Source organism: Myxocyprinus asiaticus, chromosome 39, assembly GCF_019703515.2.
Source record: "Myxocyprinus asiaticus isolate MX2 ecotype Aquarium Trade chromosome 39, UBuf_Myxa_2, whole genome shotgun sequence".
NCBI lineage: Eukaryota > Metazoa > Chordata > Actinopteri > Cypriniformes > Catostomidae > Myxocyprinus > Myxocyprinus asiaticus.
This window is the reverse complement of record NC_059382.1, coordinates 22,017,679-22,040,182: the sequence shown is the minus strand read 5'-3', so window position 1 is coordinate 22,040,182 and position 22,504 is coordinate 22,017,679. Positions and strand designations below refer to the sequence as shown.

General features: G+C 37.9%; 1 protein-coding gene across 3 annotated transcripts; it reads right to left on the bottom strand.

Annotated features, from left to right (window-relative positions):
* Positions 1-585: 585 nt before the first annotated feature.
* LOC127430323 (autism susceptibility gene 2 protein homolog) lies at positions 586-20,931 on the bottom strand. 3 transcript variants are annotated; one of them, XM_051680049.1, is made up of 12 exons: positions 20,488-20,931; positions 9,321-9,620; positions 8,986-9,200; positions 8,833-8,877; positions 7,896-7,991; positions 7,075-7,146; positions 6,097-6,168; positions 5,824-5,965; positions 5,527-5,607; positions 4,546-4,629; positions 4,209-4,419; positions 586-3,223 (listed from the first exon to the last, which is right to left on the bottom strand). In XM_051680049.1, the coding sequence occupies exons 2-12, from the start codon at positions 9,415-9,417 to the stop codon at positions 2,110-2,112; spliced, it is 2,229 nt and encodes a 742-aa protein (XP_051536009.1). In that variant the 5' UTR covers positions 9,418-9,620; positions 20,488-20,931; the 3' UTR covers positions 586-2,109. The 3 variants fall into 3 exon arrangements, with proteins under 3 accessions (XP_051536009.1, XP_051536012.1, XP_051536010.1); XM_051680052.1 differs by having other exon boundaries at positions 9,007-9,200; XM_051680050.1 differs by lacking the exon at positions 20,488-20,931 and adding an exon at positions 13,033-13,378.
* Between the last annotated feature and the right edge of the window lie 1,573 nt (positions 20,932-22,504).

The window sequence follows — 22,504 nt, the reverse complement described above, 5'->3', positions numbered from 1 at the left end:
ATTCTGATAGTTGATGTGAACATTAACTGAAGCTCCTGACCCGTATCTGCATGATTTTATGCACTGCTGCCACACGATTGGCTGATTAGATAATGGCATGGATGATTGTTGGTGCCAGATGGGCTGGTTTGAGTATTTCTGTAACTGCTGATCTCCAGGGATTTTCACGCACAAGTCTCTAGAATTTACTCAGAATGGTACCAGAAACAAAAAACATCCAGTGAGGGGCAGTTCTGTGGATGGAAACACCTTGTTGATGAGAGAGTTCAACAGAGAAAGGCCAGATTGGTTCGAACTGGCAAAGTCTACGGTATCTCAGATAACCGCCCTGTACAATTGTGGTGAGAAGAATAGCATCTCAGAATGCTATTCTGAGATGCGGGTTGGTGCTGTTTTGGCGGCACGAGGGGGACCTACACAATATTAGACAGGTGGTTTTAATGTTGTGGCTGATTGGTGTATGTTGTTTCTATTAGTTCAGTGGTTCTCAACCCTGTTCCATGAGGCCCCCCAACACTGCAAAGTTTGGATATCTCCCTAATCAAACACACCTGGTTCAACTCATCAGCTCGTTAGTGGAGACTCCAAAACCTGAATTGAGTGTGTCAGAAAAGGGAGATATACATCATGTGCAGTGTTGGGGGGCATCCAGGAACAGGGTTGAGAACCACTGTAGTAGTTAACTCGATAGTTAACAAGAACTAAAAATGAGCAATTCTTTTACAGCATTTATTCTTGGTAATTTCTACATATGCTAAAAAAATTTTTTAACATTAAATCTATAATTGAATGTTAAAAATTATAATATATGTTGTTTTTTTTTTTTGTTTTTTTATACATTTACCAAGATTTATGGTAATGCTCTAAAAAGTATTGATCATTGTTGGTTTATGATACCAAATGTGTTAATGTTAACCTGGTAACACTTATATTATTCCGGGTTCAATACAAGTTAAGATCAATCGACAGCATTTGTGGCATAATATTGATTACCACAAAAATGTATTTTGACCTGCCCCTCCTTTAAAAAAAGCAAAAGTCTGGGTTCCAGTGAGGCACTTACAATGGAAGTGAATGGGGGCCAATTTTTGAACGCTAAAATACTCACTTTTTCAAAAGTATAGCTACAAGACATAAACAATATGAGTGTAAACATGATTTTAGTGTGATTAAAATAATTTACTAACCTTTTCTGTGAAAAGTCATAATTTTACAACTTTGTTGCCATGACGATGTAATGTCAACAAACCCTAAAACAACTTTAAAATGGCAATGTAAACAACTTTACAGCTCAAATAATACATGAGTTTTAACAGAAGAATTAATGTAAGAATGTATTGTGTAATGTAAAATTATAAGCTTCACATTTCTCCCTTTAAACCCTCCAAAAAAGTGCCTCACTTTAACCTCGATTTTGCTTGTTTTTTTAAGAGGAACAAGTCTAAATTAATTTTTGTGGTAATCAATATTATGCCACAAATGCTGTCAATTGAACTTAACTTGTATGGAACTCAGAATATTCCTTTAATAATACAATTCTAATTGCTGACAGTGAGCAAACAATGAATTATACTATATATTTTTACTGCATTTATTAATCATGGTTAATATTTGTTTTATTCAAGAACTGGTTCATGTTAGTTCCTAATGCATTAACTAATGCTACCGTATAAAACTTGTTTAAATTTTTAAAATTAATATATGTTGAAATTCACATTAATCAAGATTAATAAGTGCTGTAAATTCATTGTTCGTTTTTGTTGGCTTATGTAGCTAACTTATGTAAACTAATACAGCCTTACTGTAAAGTGTTACTGTTACCATCTAATTTGTGCTATAATGTGCTATATTCGTTTCATTATAAACAGTTATCATGCTCTAGCTGGAAAACGTTTGAACCTTAATACAGTAATTTAATGGCCATTATCTTAAGAAATATTGTCAACATTAAACAAAAAGGAATAAGTAAAAACATTTTTCTCAGAATTAATTTTAATATTTTTTGACAAAAAAGAAATATAATCTCAAGACTTTCACCACTGTACATTTCATGAATACACATCAAGTGCTTGATATAGGCTGAATCTGTCAATCCAGATATAGTCCAGCTCACCGAGCCTCAGTGTCTTTGTGTGGGTGGAATGCAGGTCTCTCTGTAAGAGGGGTCATCCTTCTCGGAGACCCCGGCCGTGCAGCCAGCACTGGGAAAAGTGGGTGTGGTTGGGCATGCACATAGGCATTATGTAGAGTCCTACTGAGAGAACCATAATGTGGGGCATGTGGGAGCCCTGTGCTGATGTAAGCCGTCCTGAGAATCCCTGGTGGAGGTAGGTGAGGATCCAGTGCAGTATGATGCATGGCCAGCAGGTGGCTCCTCTCGCTCTCTTCCCTCAGGAAGGCCAGACGCTGTCGTTCCTCCAGTTGACTTCTCTGTTCCAGGGCCATGGACTGCAGGAACGGCTCCCGTGGGTAAGCAATGTGGCCCATCATCACACGTTGCAGTGGGTCAGTTCTCATCAAGAGGTCCTTGCCCAAGGAGTCTCTCCGAGGAAGGTCTAATCCCCTGTAGATGTTCCGCATGGACTCCCAGTGTTGCGGGGAGTAAGGCAGCCTCTCAGCTCCAGGGAATGGACCCATTCCCAGGAAAGGTGAGACTAGCCGAGTCCTGTCAAGGCTGGGGTGTCCACCGGCAATTCCATTAGGCAAAGGAAGAGTTGAGAGAGGTGAAGGGTTCATACCAGACATTCTGGGACCCTGCCAGGGTTTTTCCACACTCTTCTGAAGGGTTGTAACATCCTGGTCCTGATCATCTCTCTTCTCCTCCTTGACCCTCACCTTGCTGCTCTTTCCGTGAGGTTCATACTCAACTCTGCTCTTCTTCTCAGCTGGCTCCCAGTGCTGAATACCACTACTTGTTCGCTTAATATTTTCTCTTTGTTGTTTTGGTGATGAACTCTCCTTTCCTGCAGGTTTGTCTTCAGTGGGATGGTGCTCACTCTCCACATCCTTTTCTCTTTTGTAACTTTGGATCTCTTTGTGCCTCTGTTCATCAGTTTCTCGGGTTTGTTGCAGGGGCTCTTTTGCTTGAGTTTTCTCTCTCGCCTCGTCCTCATCCTTTGGCTTATCTGGCGAAGGGCCTTTAAAGGACGCTGTTGATTGTTTGTTATCCAGTGCACTCTTTCTGATGGGGGACAAATGTCTCCCATTTGGCTCTTTTGGTTCCCTGCAATGAATGATTGAAATAAGATTATATAAATATTTAGTTTGGTAATCAATATCATGTCAATTGATGTCATTCTTAAAAAATGTCAAACTCCTGTGGGTCAAGGTTTTGCTAGTTTGGGTGCCTAAACTCTAGGGAAAGCTCAGAAGTAGCGTTTCATGAATAGCAATGCGTCAACGATGTTTTGAAGGCATGGAAAGAGCCGTGTCAGCTTGAAGCTGGAATACAGCAAACTAGATTCCTGAAAAAGCACAACTGGACCTCTCTGAAATTCTCATTGATCAACGGACGCGTACGTGCCTTGTGGCTGTTGAAAAGTTTAAATGCTTGGTTTCGTGTGATGCAACGTCACTATCGCATACCCTTGAATTTTTCTTCTCCGTCAATGCAATGCACCATCCCCATTGAAATTAATGCATTTGTTGCATTCTCTTACTAAATATAAACTCTAGTGTGTAGGCTTCCTTAGTTTTGGCAGTTAGTCCTTGCTGGTAGATGCAGTAACCACACCATTATGCGGGCAAAAATTATCTTTCTCCATTGATAGCCAATCAAAAGTAGCTGTTTTAGCTATTATATTATACAAATCCCTACTAACAAACCTTACTAAACCCTAACTAAAACTAACCTCTATACTAACCCTAACCTAACCTTTCATTATATTATACAAATTTTATTATATTATAATAGTAGATGTTTCACTGGAAAGAAATTTTGGAGGGCTCTTAACAGTGTGAAATAGATATACTGTGGGTTTATGTCCTTTGAGGAGTTCTACTATAGTGTGATCAGTCACATTCCATTTAGGCTCAGGTGAGTTGATGGTTAAAATAAAAAATGGAACTGAGTGTCCATTACGCAAAGATGGTAGCATCCAGGTTGTATCTTTCCTGGCTGAATGCACCTGCTGAGCAACTGCCATTGAAATTGATGGGAATGCTAATGGTTAGTTCTCAGTGTCAGTGACAAAATAGCTGTTGCATACCTTTCCAGATCATCTTTGTTGATTATAGAGTCTCTCTTATTTGTTGCTCTGTCTGGTACAGATGGAGCTCTCTCAGATTCAGATGTCCTTGGACACAGAAGGGGTGTGGGGAAAGATGAGGGGGTCTGTTGCAGTCTGTTCCAGGGCTCCTGTGGCCCATTTGGGGTTGGCACCGTTTTACCATCTTTAGTCCCATGTGCTGTGTTCGGTGCTTTGGATGCCAGAGAGTAATCATTATCAGTTGGGCAAATAATGCATTGTACCCTCTACAGCAATAAAGACATCTTTTTTCAAGCATCTTCATGCATATCAGTATAATCAGTATACATGTCCTTACTTAGTGCTGGGTTTCCTAGTCCTCCAAAAGCAGATGTACTCAGTGTCCTTAGACCTCCAAAGGAAAGTGGCTTATTAGAAGACTCTATACAGCAACAATAGAGACATGGTTTCAGATTTTGAGTACTAATATTAATTTAGTACAGTGGCCCCTAAAAAGTATTTGGACACTTAAGCCACACTTGAAATTTTATGAATGTCTTTGCATTAGATAACAAAATGTCAAACAAAGTGGCATTTGTTTTAAAGAAAGATAGCATAAGCTCATTTTTCATGTAAAAGATTTCACAAGTATTTGGACACTTTCTGGTTGTCAAACTTAGTGAAACATGCTCATAGTTAATGTGATGGACACCTGTGTGAACTTAAGGAGAACTGACAACATACATCCACTTAAACTAGGGCTGTCGATTTAATGTGTTAATTCGGTGAGATAAAATTTTTTTTTTTTTTTTAAACACACAAAAAAAAAAAAAAAGCATATATTAATGCAATTAATCATGTCCCCGTAACAAGTCCCTGATAATTAATCATGACTATAATAAGGAATATTCCTATTATGTACCACCTGTTTCAGAACAGTAAGCAGAACTCCATCAAACCACACTCAAACCATCCACTCAGCTTGATGGAGTGCAACTCTGAATGCAGGGGTTCCAAGACATGCTTTTCTAAGTTTCAAACTACTTTTAACTTGATGCTGCGACTTAAAAATACAGTGTTTATGATGCAACACAACCAAAGTGAGATGATCCAAAAGCGTCCGTCTGACTTCAGTTCAACTGACATATGAATTCAATTGCAAAATGGATTGCTGTGGACAGGCCAGTGTTCAATAATATGGAAATAAACAATAAGATATTTTAAGATATTTTTTTATTATCTAATGCAATGAAATTTGTGCATTTTTAAGAGCAGCTAAGTGTCCAAATACATTTTTGGGGCCAGAATTTAATAATCTCATGAGTAAAGTAAGCCTTACCATGATGGGGGACTAAACTGTGGAGGATGTTGGGGGTGTGCGATAAGGGTCCATATGGTGAACCTAAAGGATGTGTGGGGCCTAACGAGAGATGGATGAAATAAATAACTCAAACTGCTGACATAAGCGCTATCCTGTTTCAATCAGTAAAGCCACTCTAATTGTAATTTAATACAACTTTTATGGCTATTATAACATTTGTGGTTTGGAGCACTAAAGCACTGAGATCATTGACATTTATTTATGTTGGTGCAGCTTTGTTCTGCCATCTGATGTAACACAAGCTTTAAGACTTACCTGCATTGGAGAGGACAGTGGAGGGTCGGGGTAAGTCACGTGGCTGCTGTATCAAACCCATTAAGCTCGAACTAGATGATCGATTCAGAAACTCAGGCTTAAACCTAAAGTCTAGCTTATGCGGCTCAGTCTGCATCTGTTTCTGTAAGACAAGTGAAAAATGGGAAGGTTAATTCTGGACCTGGGAAGGTTAAACCTAGGCCTAGTTACAGATTACTTAGAACGGACTGTCAAAATACTAAATTAAAAACGATTGGTTTGATTTTAACATACCTTTATTTTTTGCTGATGATGGTAAACCTGCCATGCAATGTGGACATGCATTGCACACCACTTCCCTGGTTTCTAAGCAAGAAAGAGCAGGGTTAAGAAAAATGGATAAAGAATTCTGTTCCTGATTTAAGATGTTAATTTAAAGGAATATTCCTGGTTCAATATGTTATGCTCAATCAAAGCATTTATGGCATATTATTGATTACCACAAAAATGTATTCCAACTCGTCCCTCCTTTTCTTTAAAAAAAAGCAAAAATTGGGGTTACAGTGAGGCACTTACAATGGAAGTGAATGGGGGCCAAACCGTGAACGTTAAAATACTCACTGTTTCAAAGGTATAGCCAAAAGACATAAACAATATACTGTGTGTGTTAGGGTTACATGATTTTAGTGTGATAAAATCACTTACTAACCTTTTCTGTGTAAAGTTATAGCCAATTTTACAACTTTGTTGCCATGCCGATTTCAACAAACCCTAAAAAGACTGTAAAAATGACAGTTTAAACAACTTTACAGCTCAAATAATACATGAGTTTTGAAAGAAGAAATAATGTAAGCGCTTTTATAAAATTATTAGCTTCACATTTCTACTTTGTAACCCTCCAAAAATTGGCCCCATTCACTTTCATTGTAAGTGCCTCCCTGTAACCTCCATTTTTGCTTCTTCTTTTTTTTTTAAAGAAAAGGTGGGACGAGTCGAAATACATTTTTGTGGAAATCAACATTATGCCACAAATGCTGTCGATTGAGTTTAACTTGTATTGAACCCAGAATATTCCTTTATAAGAGCTTAACAGTCACATGTGAACCTTACTTTTGGTTTAGGACACATTCGATCCAAAAGCAAAAAAATTTGATACAATAAGTTATACTAATTATATTTTCCCAAAGATGGACGAACAGCTGTAAATATTTAATGAGACACATCTTGTTACGCATTTCAAAGCTTTGCAACTGATACTAAACGAATACTTACTCTGGAATCCTTCTGTATAAGTTGGTGTAGCACAGATCCTGGTCTTGACACCGCATCTAATGGGTTGGAAGCCTGAAAACACAAAAGACTGTGTGAAAACTAGGTCCATTTTAAATTGTAAATGATTTTAAATTTTAAATATATATTTATGATAACCATAAATCCATAATATGTCTTAATAGTCCACAGCACATCTCAGAACATACAGTATTATATATTACATACAGTATAAGCAGTTATATAAGTGTCATGTATTGTGATTGTGTGGTTGGACTTATCAGTCAGTCTAATTGGATTGGAACTCAAGTGTCTAGGTTTATTTATTTATTTATTTTTTTCATTTAGGGGCCAGTTTTACAAAACTTTCTTATATAAAATTAAATGAAATTTTATTTCATAAATAGTAAAATTTTTCAATAAAATATAAACAATAAATTCTTGTTAACTACTATTTTCTAACTTAAGAATATTTTATACACCTGAACAGACTTCTTAAAAAGTTCTTATGAATGTTCTTCATGAATTACACTTAGGAACATTCTTTCAAACGTATAATTTGCCTAGAAGAACTTTCTTCATTTTATTTTGTGAATCCGGCCTTTGTCCTTTAAAAAATATGAAGCTTTCCAAATAACAGGCAAAAAAGATTGCAAGACCTCAGCAAGAACCTTTCTTTTCTTTTCTTTCTTTTTCTTTTTCTTTTTTAATCTCAAGAAATAACAAGTTATTCACAGCCTTCTTTCAATGTTGTCAAGGCTTTTTAAGAACTAAAAAAAAAAAAAAAGAAAAAGGAAAGCTGACAGACGGAGTGGCAGGCAAACCTTGGGTTGAAAAGCTCCCTGGAGAGAGCTGAATGGTCCAGCAGGTGGAACCATAGGAGGTATTCCAGTCATTACTGATGGATAGGATGGGACCAACTGTAGTGAAACAGCAGAAAAATGTCATTAATGTCAGGAGAAAAGAATGTTTGTGCCGATTCAGGACGTTTCTGGCCTTTAAAACACATTCTCAAACTACTTTCACCTCAAATGTTCATGAGCAGTGATCAACCAATTCATAAACATTTGAGGTAGCATTAGCCAAAATTCAGATAAAAATACGAATGATTAATTATTAAATGTTTTTATTATTATTACTATAATATAATAATAATTTTATTATTTATATAATAAACAATTATTTTAAATATAAATAATATATAATTTAAAAATCAACTATTAATGATCAAAAACATAACAAATGCTGAATTATGTCAACTTATGAAATGAAACAAACAGTTCCCACGGTTATGAAAATATGTTAAAATTGTTTTCAAAGCCTTGAAAATTCATAGAATTGAATTGAATCTCAAAAATCATGGAAAGGTCATGGTAATTTCAATACTGAAAATAAAATGTTCTAGATACTCTTTACTAAACATTTAAACAGCTACATTTTGCTCGTGTTAAGCTTGTGTACAGTAAACTTAATGATGAAGGCATAATGATGTAGACTTTATGAGCAAATTGTTCTTAATTCAAGTCACTTCTTTTCAATGAATCTAGTTCACAAATCAAACTAGTTCAGTTAGTCAGAATTATTTATTAGAAGTCTGAATCAAAATTATTATTTTTTTAAATCCAGTATCACAAACAACTAGAGTGGTCATGGAAAGGTAATGTAAAAAGTATTAGTCAAAAAGTGTGGTAACCCCATGGGACCGTGTCACTCAAATCACAGGCTATTATGTGCACAGGATATACTCCTGATGTAACTTACACTGTGTTTTTGAAAGGTGTCCACTTTAGCTGGGTATTTGTCAAGCTGCAAAGTAAAAAAATATATTTGCACTTAGCAGTTTTGTACTTTATAAATAGTAGTGTTTCAGTCAAAACTTTATTATGAACATAATGCATAAACATGCATCCTCACTTGTCTGGCAGGGTTACGCACCAGTGGTGCTGTTGGGCTGGGCATGATGGATTGGGGAAAGGGTGTGAAGGTATGCTGATGAGTGTGTTGATGTGTGTGCTGGTGCTGGTGGAACTCTGTGCGAAGGTAGGCTGGAGGGGCCAGTGCGCCACCTTGATCGACAGTCTGGGAGGCCAGGAAGCGAGAGTTTAACTCCTGTCGCAGCATATCGTGCTCTAGAGAGTCCACAACAGAAATCACATGAAAACGGCATAGTTAGTATGCGCTATGTGAATAAGACACAGTCGTAACCTAATGTATGGCAATGTAAGGAATGATAAGAGGTGCTACTACACCTATGTAGGGACCTGTAGATTGCGCACCAGGCACAGGCAGTCCACTTCCTGTTAAGAGGGGTGGAGGTGGAGGCAGGGCTGTTGTTGGGGCAAACATGTTGAGATGTTTGGAGCAGACGATGGTTATAATGCACTGCCTTCTTTAGCTTGTGCTTCTGGCAAGTTCTTGTAAGCTGCTTTAAAAGGTGCAAGACTAGTTCTGGTTTGGAAGATGGTTTGGTTCTAAATATCTTCTCCTTGAGGCATCCTGCCCGTCATCTGCTGGTGTCGCATTTGTGGTATTGGCAACATTAGCAAGATCTGCAAGACAAAAATAAAAAATAAAAAATTAAGTTAACAAAAAGGATACAAAGCCAAGTTATTAAAGACACACAATAGTGATGTAGTCACTATAATTCTCTTTACTTTGAGCACATTTCCATAGAGTTTGCATTTTCTGTAGAATATGTGAGTGGTGCTTACCCATGCAAAACTCGCCACCACAATCCTAGAGTGTTCAGGGTGGTTGCCAGGGCATTGCTATGTGGTTGCTATGGTGTTCTGTGTGGTTGCTTACTATTCCAAGACAAGAGAGCCCACTACCAAGTCTTTATGATATTCTGGTTCCTTGATATGGCTCGGGTTCTTCCTTAAATGTAGTTTTACTGGATTTATTTTTACCAATTTAACGTCCACCAGGTAAAAATCATTTGATTGTGTAGAAAAGTATTACCACTCTCCTCCACAAGCCACATGATTTGGTGTGGGACATGTTATGCACTGAAGTTTAATACTTAAGGTTAGGGTTTGTTCAAATCCTTAACCCTAGGTATGAGCAATAGTCATAGCCTTAGCAAGCATTATTAATAAGACTGGCTAATTGGGAAAATATACAGTATAGGGCTTTAATCCAGTACTAAATCCTTTAATTTTACTTAAATAACATGTGCAATGGAAGATAATTAGTTATAATGCAATAAGTACATGTTTTTAAACAGGGCATACCATGTTGCAGTGATGGAGTCAAGGCAAAGACGACAAAATGTGGAATGCAGAGCTCATGAAGCACAGCTAACAAAATAAAAGACCAAAACATCTCTCTTTTTACAGCATCACCCTTTTCACATGCTTTAAACAGCTGCCATACTGCAGGATTTAATGGGTGACATTGGTTTCACAGTGACATTTACTGGTCCCTCCCAGGGGGGGCGCTAATAGTGAATGCAAATGTGATGAAGGGCTGAAATCCCTTGAGGGATTCGCCCATCTATACAACCTACAATTACCTCCTTTTGAACAGCACTCATGCACATAAACAAAGCAGTAAATCTCTTTTGTGTCGAGCTGTCAATTTCAGCCTTTTCTCCAGTGCCTGCTGTTTTTATAGTGAAAGGTCTTTTGAGAGCAACATAATGGATTGTTAGCTTCTCTGAGGGTAGACCTCCTTTCGTGAACACCAGGGGTCTGTGGAGGAGGGAACACAAGGAGCAACTTATTCGCCCATGCTGATCTCCAAATCCCCGGTGATGAGCTGTTTGTATTGAACTGGGTGTCACAGTTTCAGGGGTCATTTAAACATTTGGAACAGTACATATCTTTGGAGGAAACTAAGAGTGCATATAATGCAGCCATGCTCCCCTGTTTGCTAAATATGAACTGTTTAAAATTGAAAATATAATGTAATACTGCTGAACTATTGCTTGTGATGGTAAATTGTGTCCAAACTGCAATATTTTATTAAAGTACAGAGAAGCATATCAATTCATAATGAGACGAACATGTAATGCTGGCTGAATTCATAAGTATCCAGAAAGGAGAACAGATGGTCCCAATCTAGACTGTAATGAGTGGTACAGACCACATGGCACAGCTTAATAGCTTGACCAGTTACAAAAAGATGTAAAGTTTTTTGTAAAGTTAAATAATAAGCCCAGAAAGTCCTTAATAGGCCCTTGGATCATAATGCAAATGGTATTTAAACCTAATTTGCATCCATTTTAATCAAAGAACAGCATGTACTGATAAAAAAACAAAACAACTTAAGTACTTCCAAAAACTAAAGCAATAATAAATAATACAATTAAAAAGACAAACTTCGATGCTGGCTTGACAAAGCCTGGCCTGAAAGTTGAGGTTTGAAGATTTAACAGACCTTGCAGTAAGACAGACAGACAGATAGATAGATAGATAGACAGATGTACTTGTTTACATTAAATTTTTTTTGACAGTTGGAGTTTGAATACTTCAAGGTGGGAGAAAAACACTGACATTTCAGATTCGGATGGCAATAAAATCACTGACTACCCCCCTGTAAATGCTGGAATTACCTCACGTCCCCATGTAAAATAATTGCCATCCGAATAGGGCTTAAGTCAGAACAGTCTTAAGGTCTGCGCTGAATATGGTGAATGTAGCTTGAAAACACAAGGATGAGTTCCATTTAATAGTTTTGGTCTTTGTTTAGGGATTGTGGAAAAACCTTATTAAGTCTTAAGTGTAGAACAGTATGTTGGCATTTTCAAGCCAGCATAATAATTAAAAATGTTTGGCCAGGGCAGTTTCACTGTATTCATATTCAAAAACTCTTCCGTCATTTTGCTTAAACTGCTTATTTTCAATTAGTGTCATACCACAGTAATGCTCTATTATGATGCAGGTCAGGAATTAGGCTAAGCCTCTGTTTGGAGCTGTCGGGCCACCAGCAAATTTGTTTCCTATGTCAGTTGGCAGCTCCCTTCTCCAAGCCATTTTTGTCATTCATCAACCCCATTACTGGCCTAACCCTTGGAGGCATGCAAAAATGAATGGCCTAATCCCTCCATTCTCACAAAGACAAGATTAGCTGGAGGTTAAACACTCGTGCTCTTTAAATTTTGTCCTTGACAGGGTGCCAGGGAAAGCTCTTAATCTTGTGAAGGGGCAGTTGGAGCAAGCTTTGTATGCACACAAAAGTAGACAAGCGAGGCTCAGGCCGAGTGCAGGTAAGCCCTCTTAAATACTGCCCATGATCTTCGAATCAGATTGTGTTTACTGTGGCGATCCCTCTGCGGTTTACAGTCACAGATGGCGGGAGACGTCTAATAAATCATACTGTGGCATCAAGGACTGTGTGCATTTTTTGCTGGGGCCAGTTGGCAAATGACTCAATGAGTGAAACAGTTGTTATTGTCTGCTGACAGGTTTTAGCTAGCTGTGAATGAAGCCCACTCAGCTAAAGGTGCATCTGTTGGGCTGCACCTCTCTGACACTTAGCAACATTTGTCCGATCTCTGATACAGTGAACACAGGGCGGCTTCGTTGTGGTGGCCGACACAATACATTTGGATTTTCACCTGTGTATGCAGGAATGTATTGTGGTAATCCAATGAAGAATTATATTCAAGCCTTAAAGGGATGTTTCATCCATAAATGAAAATTCTGTCATTATTTACTTCCATGGAACACAAAAGAAAATGTTAGGCAGAATGTTAAGGACTGACAGCCTAAGTCCCTATTCACTTTCATTGTATAGAAACAATGCAACGTCAACATACTTCCAAATTTCTCCTCTCGTGTTCCACTGAAGAAAGAAATTCTACAGGTTTTTAATAACATGAGAGCGAGTAAACGATGACAGAATTTTTTATCTTTGTGTAAATAAACAAATTAACAATAATTGTTACTCTGTCAGGATAGAAAAAATTTAGGATTACTCAAACTGAAGCATTAGAAAAATCATTAAAAAGACTCCTACCTCTTTAGAACCCTATATTTCTCAACTCTGATATGTCCACATCTTTGAATCATGCTAGAATCCATTGAAAAACTGCCTTTCCAGTCAGTCCCAGCCAGCTGTAATGTTCCAGGTTGAGAAAGTTCGCTCTGGTGCAATCAGCAGGCGTTCAACAGCTCTTGAATAAGACACAGGGGAACAGTATCTCGCTCTGTTCTCAACTTGCCAGTCTGTCTGTGGGATCACAGGCTGTGGTGTTGGGTATCACACAGACTAAGCGAACACTTCCTTTATGCCTGACTGCTCTCTCTCTCTCTCTCTCTCTCTGTCTCTCTCTACCTTCCAACTCTAAGTTAACACATAAAATCAGTAAGCCAGCTGGGTGGTGTATGTACAGGATTTTCACACTGTTATTACACTAAATAAATACTCTTCTTTGGCCATGAAAGAATTGTAGACATTTTTTTTTTTTTTTTTTTTACAATGTTCTCAATGAACAAGAAGCAAGCCGATCTCATGAAAATTCGTAAATAATTTATGAGTTGGCAATTTCGTATGGTCTTGCATGATGTTGTTCACATAAACTCATACAACTTCATCACGTACAAATTCCCGGATGTCTAAGGCGGAAGTAATCGCGAGTTTCATGCATGAGGCGTTAAGGACATACTTATTAATATTATGCCCTTACCCAAACCCCTTATCTAAACTTAACCAATCAATAGAGTGTGTAAACATGATAGGAAGCTGTTGTGTATGACAGAAGCATGTCCAGCGACGTCACTGGCTGTAGTGAAAGTCGTAGGAAGTGCTGTCGCACGATATCATACGAATTAGCCAAATTTAGAAAAGTCGTACGCATCCTGACAATTTTGCCATGAGAGTGTGTTGGAAAAAGAACAATTGAAATCTACCATATATTTCATCTGGAGTTTCAGAACAGATTGCAACAATGTCTCAAACTGTGCTCAGATAAAAAAAAAAAAGTTTGCTTTAAAAAGTCATATGTGAACTGAATGTTTCTTATCAAATTCTTCTGTACTCTTACCAGCGTGATCACAAGGGAGTTCGACATGTTGTTTTCGACAGTTCCCGTATCCTAGAATCGGCCACATTATGCCGACTCACTGACAAACGCCATCTCCTATGAGACATTTTTGCATTGGCTCCAGGCTGTTTACCAGTTGTTTACAGGCTGTTAGCCAATTGTCATTAGTTGTTTACTTTCCAAGTGCGTTGCGTCAGCAGTCTCGAATGTTGCATTTTTCCCTCTAACATTACATTTTACTCCACTGATGGTTAGGTTTAGGTTTGGGGTTTGGTTTGGGGTGGGGGTAATTTACTTTTAGATTACTTTCCAAAAGTAACTACCTTTTTTTTTTTTTTTTTTTTTTTTTTTTTTTTTTACTAAAAAAGTAATCAGATTACAGTAATTACTTTGTAATCATATTACACCCAACACTGGTCAAAAATTGTCTCATATGTTTCTGTTTTTATTTTAGGGTTGAAATAAAACATCTACCTGAAGTCTTCTGACCTAGGAACCTATGAGCAATTAAAAAATTATCTGGGATAACAAGGATTATTTTTAATAATCTCATTGTCTTTTCAGTAAACATATTCACCCCATATCCTGTACATCCCTTCAGTTTTAAAGCTTTAAATCCAAAAGTCTTTTATAAATGTGCAATTCCCCTTTTAAAACCACATTTCATCAGCCACATGAACAAAGAATAAAGCCTTAGTTAAGCAACTTGTCTCTTGTTTTTATAAAGTAAATCCCTTTACAATGGATGATGTGAAAGAACAGTTCAGGACACAAGCTAAGGATGTATAAATTGCTGTGAGCAAAACGACCATGTTCTCCCACAGTCAGTACAATGGGTGGCAATGCTTGCCGTTGAGCTGTTTCATTATTCAGTGGTCAGGTTTCGCTCATTCGGGGATTAGTGATGGGGATGTAGGCCGGCCATAGACACAATGTTCACTGATGCTTATGGGATGTGTTGTACCTCCCGCTTCTGAGAAAACCAAGCCCCCGGCGCGCCAGTAAAACAATCAGTAGCGTGGAGAACGCTAGAGCCTCAGAACCTTACCTATAACAGATCTCTTGTAAATCAACTTCAGGAATAATTAAGGAGCCTGGGCTCAGCTGTGCTTATGCTAAAGCCTTAAAGGGATAGTTCAGGCAAAATGAAACTTCTGTCCTGATTTACTCATCCTCATTTTGTTCTGAACCCATATGAAAGAGAAAATAGATGTTGGACAAAATGTTAGCCTCAGTCACAATTCACTTTCATTGCATCTTTTTCCTAAACAATGAAAGTGAATGGTGACTGAGGCTGTCATTCTGCCTAATATCTCCTTTTGTGTTCTATGGAAGTGAGAAGGTCATAAAGGTTTGGAACAACATGATAGTGACTAAATGATGACAGAATTAACATTTTTGGATGAATGATCCCTTACACACAGCAATGTGAGCTCAAAAGTTGAATAGTCAAAGGTGTTTATTTGAGTTGTGTTGAAAGCTCCAAACAGGCAGCTGTCTCGCTGATCTCTCAACAACGCCGATCCCAGCTATACACTTTCCCCCGACGCTTGGGCCAGGCCCGGCTCGGGTTACCACGGGAACAATGTGAACCCTGTTCTGACTGCCTATCTCACAGACTCTGTTGCACTAACATGTATCCCTATGTCTGCACTGGACAAGGGATGAACAGATTATATTATGGCCTTGAATAGTTTCACTCAACTTTGAAGGTGGCTACAGTGATACTGCCTGTGAAATGCATTCTGAGCCCTGTATAGCTTCACAAGCATCACAAGAATGTGGAAAACTATCTATACTGGCCAGTTACCACACCTCAGCCAAAACTGCGGGCTAATCTAAAGCTTTTCTGCAAATAGTGAATAGTTATTCCTGGATGAGACATGTTACAACTGTGAGTGGTGAGGGAAGTAGTCAAACTTTGACAGCCGAGTGTCAGGGAAACAGATGACCCTCAGCAAGCTTGCTCTAAATCAGTGGATCTCAACGGGTGGGTCGTGACCCAAAAATTAGTTGCAGGTGTGTTCTGATAGGGTTGAGGACAAATGGAAATAAATAATGCTAAATGCAAAAAATATACTATTTATATTTATTTAAATTGTATTAATTATATTATCATGTATAGTTAGGATAGCACTATAAACAAGGATATCAACTTTTAAAAGGCTTCCCATTTCTTTTGTTGTTGCTGTACACTGCTATGTGTCCAATCAAACCAGCCTGATCTCATGAAAATTACATGTAACCTTACACGTATCATGGCAGTTCTGAGGTGAAATGTCCACTGTGTGCTAGAAGCAAGTTAAATTTTCTCTCCAACCTTATTGAGTTGACAAAATCAACAAAACCTATCTCCCTATTCTAAACACTATACCTAACCAATAGTGTCATAAAAAACCAATGTGAGATGAAAAACAGAGGAAGTAAATGTTTTATCGAGTTTAACATAAAAAAAAAAAAAAAAACTGACCTCCCTACCCTAAACTTTAAACCTAAACTTAACCGATTGTGTCATATAAAGCAAGTGTGACATGAAAAACACAATTACTGAAGCAACATCATTATGTGGTGTTTCTATGACACTTTCGATTCGCATGTTGACTCACATGCTCTTCAGGACTTGTACCCCAGTCCTTTGCATCGCAAGTGCATTGCTTCTTCATCCTTATACCACGCAATATGATCATATTTGATCAAGCTTGTAAATGTAGTTAGTTATGTAATGCAAACGTTAAAATGTATCGCTTTACAAGTCACGCGTTAAAGTAAAAGTGTTTTGATGTCATAATGTTATCCATTGTGCGAAGAGCAGGGCGAAAAGTAAGTGTTTATGAATGAATAATCTGGCCTTTTATGCATGATTTGTGTGAAAGGGAATAAAGGTCATTGTAGTTTTAGCACCTGTAGTGTTTATTTAACAGGAAACTGATGTGATACGTACAACGAGCCTGTAAAAATTATTTTGCAAAAATGTAAGTATATGAACATGATTCTGTAAGACCAGATTGCATCAAACTCTTCGGTATCAGACACTTGGTCATATGTCTAATGCTAATGCAATATTTGTCCCAGTGTTTGTTACGTGTGTTAGGCTCACCCTTCTGCTGTTGTTTATGCATTTACAAAATTGTACATTTTCAGATTCAGCCTTGTCAATAACTTAGCATATTATTTGGCCTATGCTATCATGTCATTTTGTACACAACAATTTTGGTATTGTGCTGGGTTGCCACTATCCAATGTAAAAAGAAAAATTCCTGAAGCAAAACCATTTCAGAACCAGTGCTATAAATATTAGCATGTCAGTATAATAAGCACACAACCACAGCAACAGAAGCGTCCACTCCATGTGTCCATATTATTTGTTAACAGTTTACTTTGTAGGTCTGCAAATGTCATTTGTGCTTGAGTGTCAGGTCTAAAAATGCCCAAGTCCAGAGAAAGCTAATTACAAATATGATGTGTCATTCAAGGAGATGATGTCTAATTAAAAACTAAATTCCAAGAAGCACTTGGCACAATGCTGAAGAACTAAACCGTCCATAAAAGCTGTCTAATCCCCTGTGATTGAGACAAGCATCCTTTAACTCAATTGTATTAAGATGGCTTAAGGTCTAATAGGCTTCCAAAACATCGTTGCACTATCTGCTCACATCCTTTCCATTACTTTAAAAAGTCAACCATGGTGCACAGTTCAGCAAAATATCAAGTCTTAAAATATCCCCCTCTTTCAAAAGTGGTGCTAAAACAAAAATCTCTTTGCACTTAAAGGGATTCTTAATAATAAAAAAAAAGAAAATTAGACATTATTTACTCACCCTCATGTTGTTCCAAACCCTTTCTTCCATACAATGAAAGTGAATGGTGACTGAGGATAACATTCTGCTGAACATCTCCTTGTGTGTTCCACAGAAGAAAGTAGTCATACAAGTCTGGAATAACATGAGGGTGAGTATATGTGATGACAAGATTTTCATTTTTGGGGTGAATTTTTCCATCATCTGCATCCACCTTGATTATCCAGCATTTAGTCGCAAAATACGACCACTATGTAAAGTCTAGAAGATGTTGTTGTTATTCAAACATAAGAATCAGTACCTCCAAGAACGTTGCCTCCTGTGCAAAGCAGCAGGCTGACCAAAGGCTGTTACCCATCAGTCCACTGAGACTGCAGCCCAGGGCTGGTGGCTGGACCTTGGCCCCTGCTGACAAATGTGTTAGACAGGAGCTTCTGAAGCACCCGCTCTTACTTAAAGACGTAAATTCCATTAACTATTGCTGGTGACTCTATAAAAGTAATCTGGTTAAGTTCTTAAGTGCCTCTGATTCGATTTTAGCACAATTAAGAAGCAAAAACTGCATGAGACGAATGGTGATGAGTGACAAAGAGAGAACTGTTCATGGTTTTCATTAATGCTTCATGACATAAATGTGAACTGTGCCAAGAAAAATAAATCCAAGGACTGTGAGCTTATAGGTAAATAAATCAGCAAGGTTAAAGTGTTTTTGGGTGAGCAGTCTGGCTGTGGAGGGACCGGCCCCTTTATCCAATTATGTGGAAGATTACCAGCACGTACTTGGCCCGAACACACCAACCTCCAAAGTTATCAAGAGGCTAATTGGCTCAAAGGGTATTGTGTTTTACATCCTTGTACTCAATCCAAGGTATTTCTCATCATGCCATCTGCTCAGTGCCAAAAGAAAGTGTCTTTTTTTATCTTTTATTTCACTATTCATCCTATTTCAGAACTGTAATGGTATGATAATGCAAGACTTCAATGCAAGAAAGATTTTTAGACTGGGAAAAAGCCATGATCTTTTTCTGCATATCCAAAGAAAATAAAAAAGGCTAAGAAGCTTTAAAATCTGGAATGTTTCCTTGTTAGAAGAACAAGCCACGTCCAGAGAAATGCACTCCAGTGAAATGCACTTTATGGTTGTCAGTAAATATAAATACTGTAGGTTTCTAACAATTCAGATGTGCAATATATATTTCACAAGGTGAGATCTAACAGAATGCAATATTAAAGGGTTAGGGGTTTTAGTGACACCTGATTTATAGCATATGCATAAGAGCTCTCTTTTATAATTTATTATTATTATGGAGTCCAAATAAATATAAAACTGCTCACTCTCTGAGGATTGCTCAGAAGAGTCTGTCTCCTTGGAATAAGTACTGGCGATGATGACGCTGTCCTTGGATGACTATCTGTTAATATCTATCAAACCTGTACAGAGGTGTTAGATATAATGTTTGCTTAACAATTCTCATCCAGGGAAGCAAATAAACACAGATAATGCAAATTCAGTAAGGGGTATGCCAAGAAATGTGAACAATAACAATGGACTTTGCTATCATTTGAGAGGTTATATGGACATTATTGAATGAGCTTAAAGGAAAAGTTCGCCCAAAAAGCTCCAAAATGCACATAAGGCAGCATAAAAGTAATCCATACGACTCAAGTGATTAAATCCATGTCTTCAGAAGCCATATGATAGGTGTGAGTAAGAAACAGATCAATGTTTCTCAACAAGTCATTTTTTACTATAAATCTCCACCTTTGACCAGTCCCGACCAGTAGGTGGCAATATGCATGAAGAACGGTAATCGCCAAAAAACTAAAGAATGTGGAAGTGAAAGTGGAGATTTGTAGAAAAAAGGACTTAAATATTTATCTGTTTCTTACCTACACCTATCAAATCGCTTCTGAAGACATTGATTTAACAACTGGAGTCACATGGATTACTTTCATGCTGCCTTTATAGGCTTTCTGATGCTTCAAAGTTCTGCCATCATTCACTTGCATTGTATGGACCAACAGAGCTGAGATATTTTTTTTTAAATGATTTTTGTTCTGCAGAAGAAAGAAAGTCTAGATATATATATAGATATATATATAATATATATATATATATATATATACACACACACACACACACATGTGTGTGTGTGTGTGTGTGTGTGTGTATATCTATATATATATATATATATATATATATATATATATATATATATATATATATATATATATATATATATATATATATATATATATATATATAATATATATATCTATTATCAGCCACAAGAGGGCACTGTTTTATCAATTCAAAACATGACAAGCGGCTCCGCTGTTTTAAAGACACGATGCTTTCAAAGAAATCACTGACTGAAACAATCATTATCCGTTGTTCACATCAGGAAACGCAAATCTAACATGTAAAAATGAAAACAAAGCGCAAACTGGAGCAAAATGAAAATAAATCATTTTAATATGAGTTACATTTTTTAACTACTTTCTACAGATACTAATTAAGTCATTTTTCAAGTGCTTCTATGCAATGTCACAATCAATATCACAGTACGAATAGGCAAACAAATCATTTTAAAATTGTACATTTAATTAGGACTTTTGAGGTTTACTTACCCAAAATAGTGACAAACTCTCTGGTGCTTCTCGGTGCAATCCAGAAACTCAATACAACCAAAAGTGGTCCTTTTAACTTTCCAAAGCTTTTCAGACTTGGATCCCTCCAGTATTAGTACATAAGAGTGTTGTCTTAAAAGTTGCTTTGCTACATGGACAAAAACCCTAAAATATGAATTGCAGGGTCCCTGTAAAATCAAGGAGCTTTGACAAAGTTGTCTTGTTTTTTGTTTTTGTTTTTTCACACAGGTGATATACGATTGACGTTTAACATGTCCATCCTTCACCAATCCTTCTTGAAGAAAAGGAATTTATATCCATTGATATCCTTCAAACAGGAGGTAAAACAGTTTAAGCACAAATCCACTCAGGTGAAATCACAGATTACGTCATGCCCTCCTTAAAGCATGAGATCCATTCCAGAGTCTGTGTGCCTGTTCTCTAAACTCTGCTCCACTCAAGAATGCTCCCTCAGTTGCGAACTGTGCATTCCTCTGTTCCCTCCCTCAGCAGACCCTCCCACTGCCTCCACACCGCCCTCCTCATCTCCCTGTGGCCCTGAGAGAACCCTGACTGAGCACCCCAGTGGCAGGACAATTACTACACTCCTCTCTCCTCAACACATACATATAGACAGTCTAGTGATTATGGCCATCCACTTAATTACAGGCTGAGAATAACTGGAGGGGACAGGGGACAAGTCCCGAATGCTGATGAGATGGTTTCACCTCACACTGAAATGAGACTTCACTATCATTGGGTGACAGCGTCAGTTCCAATTAATGTTCCTGTGCTGGTATGCCACCCTGGTTCTTTGTAGGGCGAGAAAAGGACAATATGATTTAATATGGTGACTGTCATTAATGCTTCAAATAAATGTTAAAGGGGTAGTTAACTCAAAAATGAAAATTCTGTCATCGTTTATTCTCCCTTATGTTGTTTGAAACCTAAATGACTTTCTTCCGTAAAACGTCACAAGAGAAATATAGCAGAATGTATGAGCTGCTGTTTTCAATACAATGAAACTGGATGGGGACAAGGGAATGTCAAGCCAACATTATAACACGGAAAATCGACTTGTTGTGTATCCTGAAATCACGGCCATTCACCGAATTACTAACAAGCACCATCACGCATCACACATTTTTGCACCAATTTAAGTGTGAATGCATTTCCCTCAAGTGCTAGCCTCAAAGACACGGGCTCTGGTCCCATGGGAACCAGGAAGAAGTAATTACATAAAAATGGTTTGCACAGGGGCCTGGGTAGCTCAGCGAGTATTGACGCTGACTACCACCCCTGGAGTCGTGAGTTCAAATCCAGGGTGTGCTGAATGACTCCAGCCAGGTCTCCTAAGCAACCAAATTGGCCCAGCCGCTAGGGAGGGTAGAGTCACAGGGGATAACCTCCTTGTGGTCGCAATTAGTGGTTCTCACTCTCAATGGGGCGCGTGGTAAGTTGTGCGTGGATCGCAGAGAGTAGCATGAGTCTCCATATGCAGAGTCTCCGCAGTGTCATGCACAACGAGCCACGTGATAAGATGCATTGATTGATTGTCTCAGAAGCAGAGGCAACTGAGAGTTGTACTCCGCCACCAGGCTTGAGGTAAGTAACCATGCCACCACGAGGACCTACTAAGTAGTGGGAATTGGGCATTCCAATTTGGGAAAAAATTGTTTAATATTGGTTTGCGCAATTCTGAGATTGCATTTTCACTCTAGAATTAAATGTTTACTCTACTAATGGTTAGGTTTAGGGTTGGGCTTTGGGTTAAGGGGTAGACTTTAATAAATATGCATTCCTGGTGACTGTTTTAAATAATTTACAACAAAAAATACAACTCACATTTGGCAGCACTCTGTGGACATTTCACAAGTAAACTGAGCTTACACGTTCAACGACACTTCCCGCATCAGTCACTGGAGGGTGGTGATTCGAATTTTGGTAAACACAGATCGATTTCAGTTGAAGAATTTTCGAATTACTGTTGCTGAAATTCACAGAGACCCTGTTTACA

Bases quoted from the DNA above. Each gene is read 5' to 3' on its own strand.
- LOC127430323 (XM_051680049.1), bottom strand. From the start codon at position 9,417: ATGTTTGCCCCAACAACAGCCCTGCCTCCACCTCCACCCCTCTTAACA. The intron at 6,169-7,074 runs GTAAGTATTCGT...TTTCTTGCTTAG, and splicing joins TTATACAGAAGGATTCCAGA to AAACCAGGGAAGTGGTGTGC. The intron at 4,420-4,545 runs GTAAGGACATGT...TGGCATCCAAAG, and splicing joins ACTAGGAAACCCAGCACTAA to CACCGAACACAGCACATGGG.